The sequence below is a fragment of the Penaeus vannamei genome, chromosome 12, assembly GCF_042767895.1.
Source record: "Penaeus vannamei isolate JL-2024 chromosome 12, ASM4276789v1, whole genome shotgun sequence".
Lineage (NCBI taxonomy): Eukaryota > Metazoa > Arthropoda > Malacostraca > Decapoda > Penaeidae > Penaeus > Penaeus vannamei.
In genome coordinates, this window is record NC_091560.1 from 20,458,040 (window position 1) to 20,460,539 (window position 2,500).

The window sequence follows — 2,500 nt, forward strand, 5'->3', positions numbered from 1 at the left end:
TGAAGCAGTGATTTCAGGTACCAGCATGAAAGCAGCTAAAAGAAGACTAGGAATAGGGAGAAATCAAATGTATGCAATTAAGAAACCAGACGGAGAAGTAACACATAACAAGAATGAAATCATCAAAGTAGTGGAAGACTTTTACAGGGATCTATACAACTCAAACGAACAGCCACAAATAGAAACAAACGCGGTAACTAGCGACGTACCTAATATCACAAAAGAAGAAATAAAAAGAGCACTTGAAGGCATGAAGAGAGGGAAAACACCAGGCGAAGACGGAATTAGTATAGACCTCATATTAGATGCAGGAGACATCGCAACAGTGAAACTAGCCAATCTTTTTAACAAATGTCTTCTCAGCGGAAAAACTCCGAAAGCCTGGAAAAATGCAACAATTATCTTGTTACACAAAAAAGGCGATAAAAAGGATTTAAAAAATTACCGACCCATAAGCCTCCTTTCGGTTACTTACAAACTGTTCACGAAAGTCATTACAGCTCGCATCTCTGACAGTCTGGATTCCAGCCAGCCTAGAGAACAGGCAGGCTTCCGCAGCGGATTCTCAACAACAGATCACATCCACACGCTCACACAAATAAGAGAAAAAGTAAACGAATATAGGAAACCCCTGTGTATGGCATTCATCGATTATGAAAAGGCATTTGACTCTGTACAAATACCAGCAGTATTAGGTGCTATTCAACAACAGGGAGTTGAGGAGGTATATTGTAATATATTGGAAGATATATACAAAGATGGGACAGCAACCATCAAACTCCACACAGAAACCGATAAAATACCAATTAAAAAAGGCGTTAGACAGGGCGACACCATCTCACCAAAGCTGTTTACAGCCTGCCTCGAGGAAATATTCAAGAAACTAGAATGGGAAGGGAAGGGTATCAAAATAGGAGACGAACACCTAAACAACCTAAGATTTGCAGACGATATTGTTCTCCTTAGTGAATCAGCTGATGAACTGCAGCAATTAATAAACGATCTGAATAGAGAAAGCCTAAAAGTCGGACTTAAGATGAACAAGAAAAAGACTAAGGTTATGTTCAACAGCAGAGTCCCACTCAAACAAATACATGTACAAGGCGAAGCACTAGAGGTAGTAGACAGGTATATATACCTAGGACAACTCGTGCAGACAGGCACATCAAGTGAACAGGAAATAAAGCGACGAATCAGTCTAGGTTTGAGTGCCTTCGGCAGGCACAGTAGCACACTAAGAGGTTCCTTGCCATTGTGCTTAAAAAGAAAAGTCTTTAATCAATGCGTCCTCCCAGTTATGACCTATGGGTCAGAAACATGGACTACAACCAGGTTACTGGAGAGGAAACTAATAAGCGCCCAGAGAGGGATGGAAAGATCGATGATGGGAATTAGCCTGAGAGATCGGAAGAGGGCGACGTGGATCAGAGAACAGACGAAGGTAGAAGATATACTCAAGAGCATTAAAAAGAAGAAATGGCAATGGGCAGGGCATGTATGTCGGAGACAAGACGACAGATGGACAAAGAAAGTAACAGACTGGACTATAAATAACTTAAGGAGGCCAAGAGCCAGACCAATGACACGATGGCGCGACGAAATAGCGAAATTTGGGGGCCAAGACTGGAAACAAACATCGCAAGACAGGGAAACCTGGAAAAGAATGGGAGAGGCCTACGTCCTGCAGTGGATTGACTCAGGCTGATGATGATGATGATGATGATGATGATTTATATATATGTATATATATATATATATATATATATATATATATATATATATATATATATATATATATATATATATATATATATATATATATATATATATATATATATATATATATATATATATATATGCATGTATGTGTGTGTATATGAGTTATTGTGCTTGTATGTTAGATGTGCATATATGTGTGTGTGCATATATATATATATATATATATATATATATATATATATATATATATATATATATATATATATATATATGTGTGTGTGTGTGTGTGTGTGTGTGTGTGTGTGTGTGTGTGTGTGTGTGATTGAGTGTTTGCGTGCTTGTGTGTGAGTGTGTGTGTGTGTGTGTATTTGTGTGTGTGTGTATGTTTATGTGTGTGTATGAATATGTGTGTGTGTGTGTATTTATATATTTCTTGATAGATTGTTAACAATGGTCTAAGGTATTTGGTTGAATTATGATACTAACTGATAGCGAAACGGCTTTTCCCACAGGCCCTGTCACTGTGCCCACTGCGTCCTTGCTACCGGTCTTGGCACTGCCCTGCTTCTACAGTCGGCTGGTTAGATGAAGGACACTTCAGCTCGGCCGGAGGAAGAGACCGACTGCCTACTCTCTGGCTCTCCGCAACCCTTAGTGTCATCATAATATGTGATCAGATTTTGTTGTGAGATCGGATATTTTTTGTTACATATATCTGCACCTCATTACTAAGGTGCCAGTTATAGGCTAATGCTCATGTTGGTACAATCACCAATTTTCA

General features: G+C 39.0%; 1 protein-coding gene across 1 annotated transcript in view; it reads left to right on the forward strand.

The window, feature by feature from the left end:
• Positions 1 to 2,500, forward strand: part of LOC138863507 (lachesin-like) — a 228,452-nt gene that overhangs the window by 225,383 nt on the left and 569 nt on the right. The window contains exon 10 of the mRNA XM_070127660.1: positions 2,232 to 2,500. This exon is cut by the window's right edge and continues 569 nt beyond it. Within this exon, the coding sequence (XP_069983761.1) occupies positions 2,232 to 2,308 (77 nt within the window). The 3' untranslated portion in view covers positions 2,309 to 2,500. The remainder of the gene's footprint in view (positions 1 to 2,231) is intronic.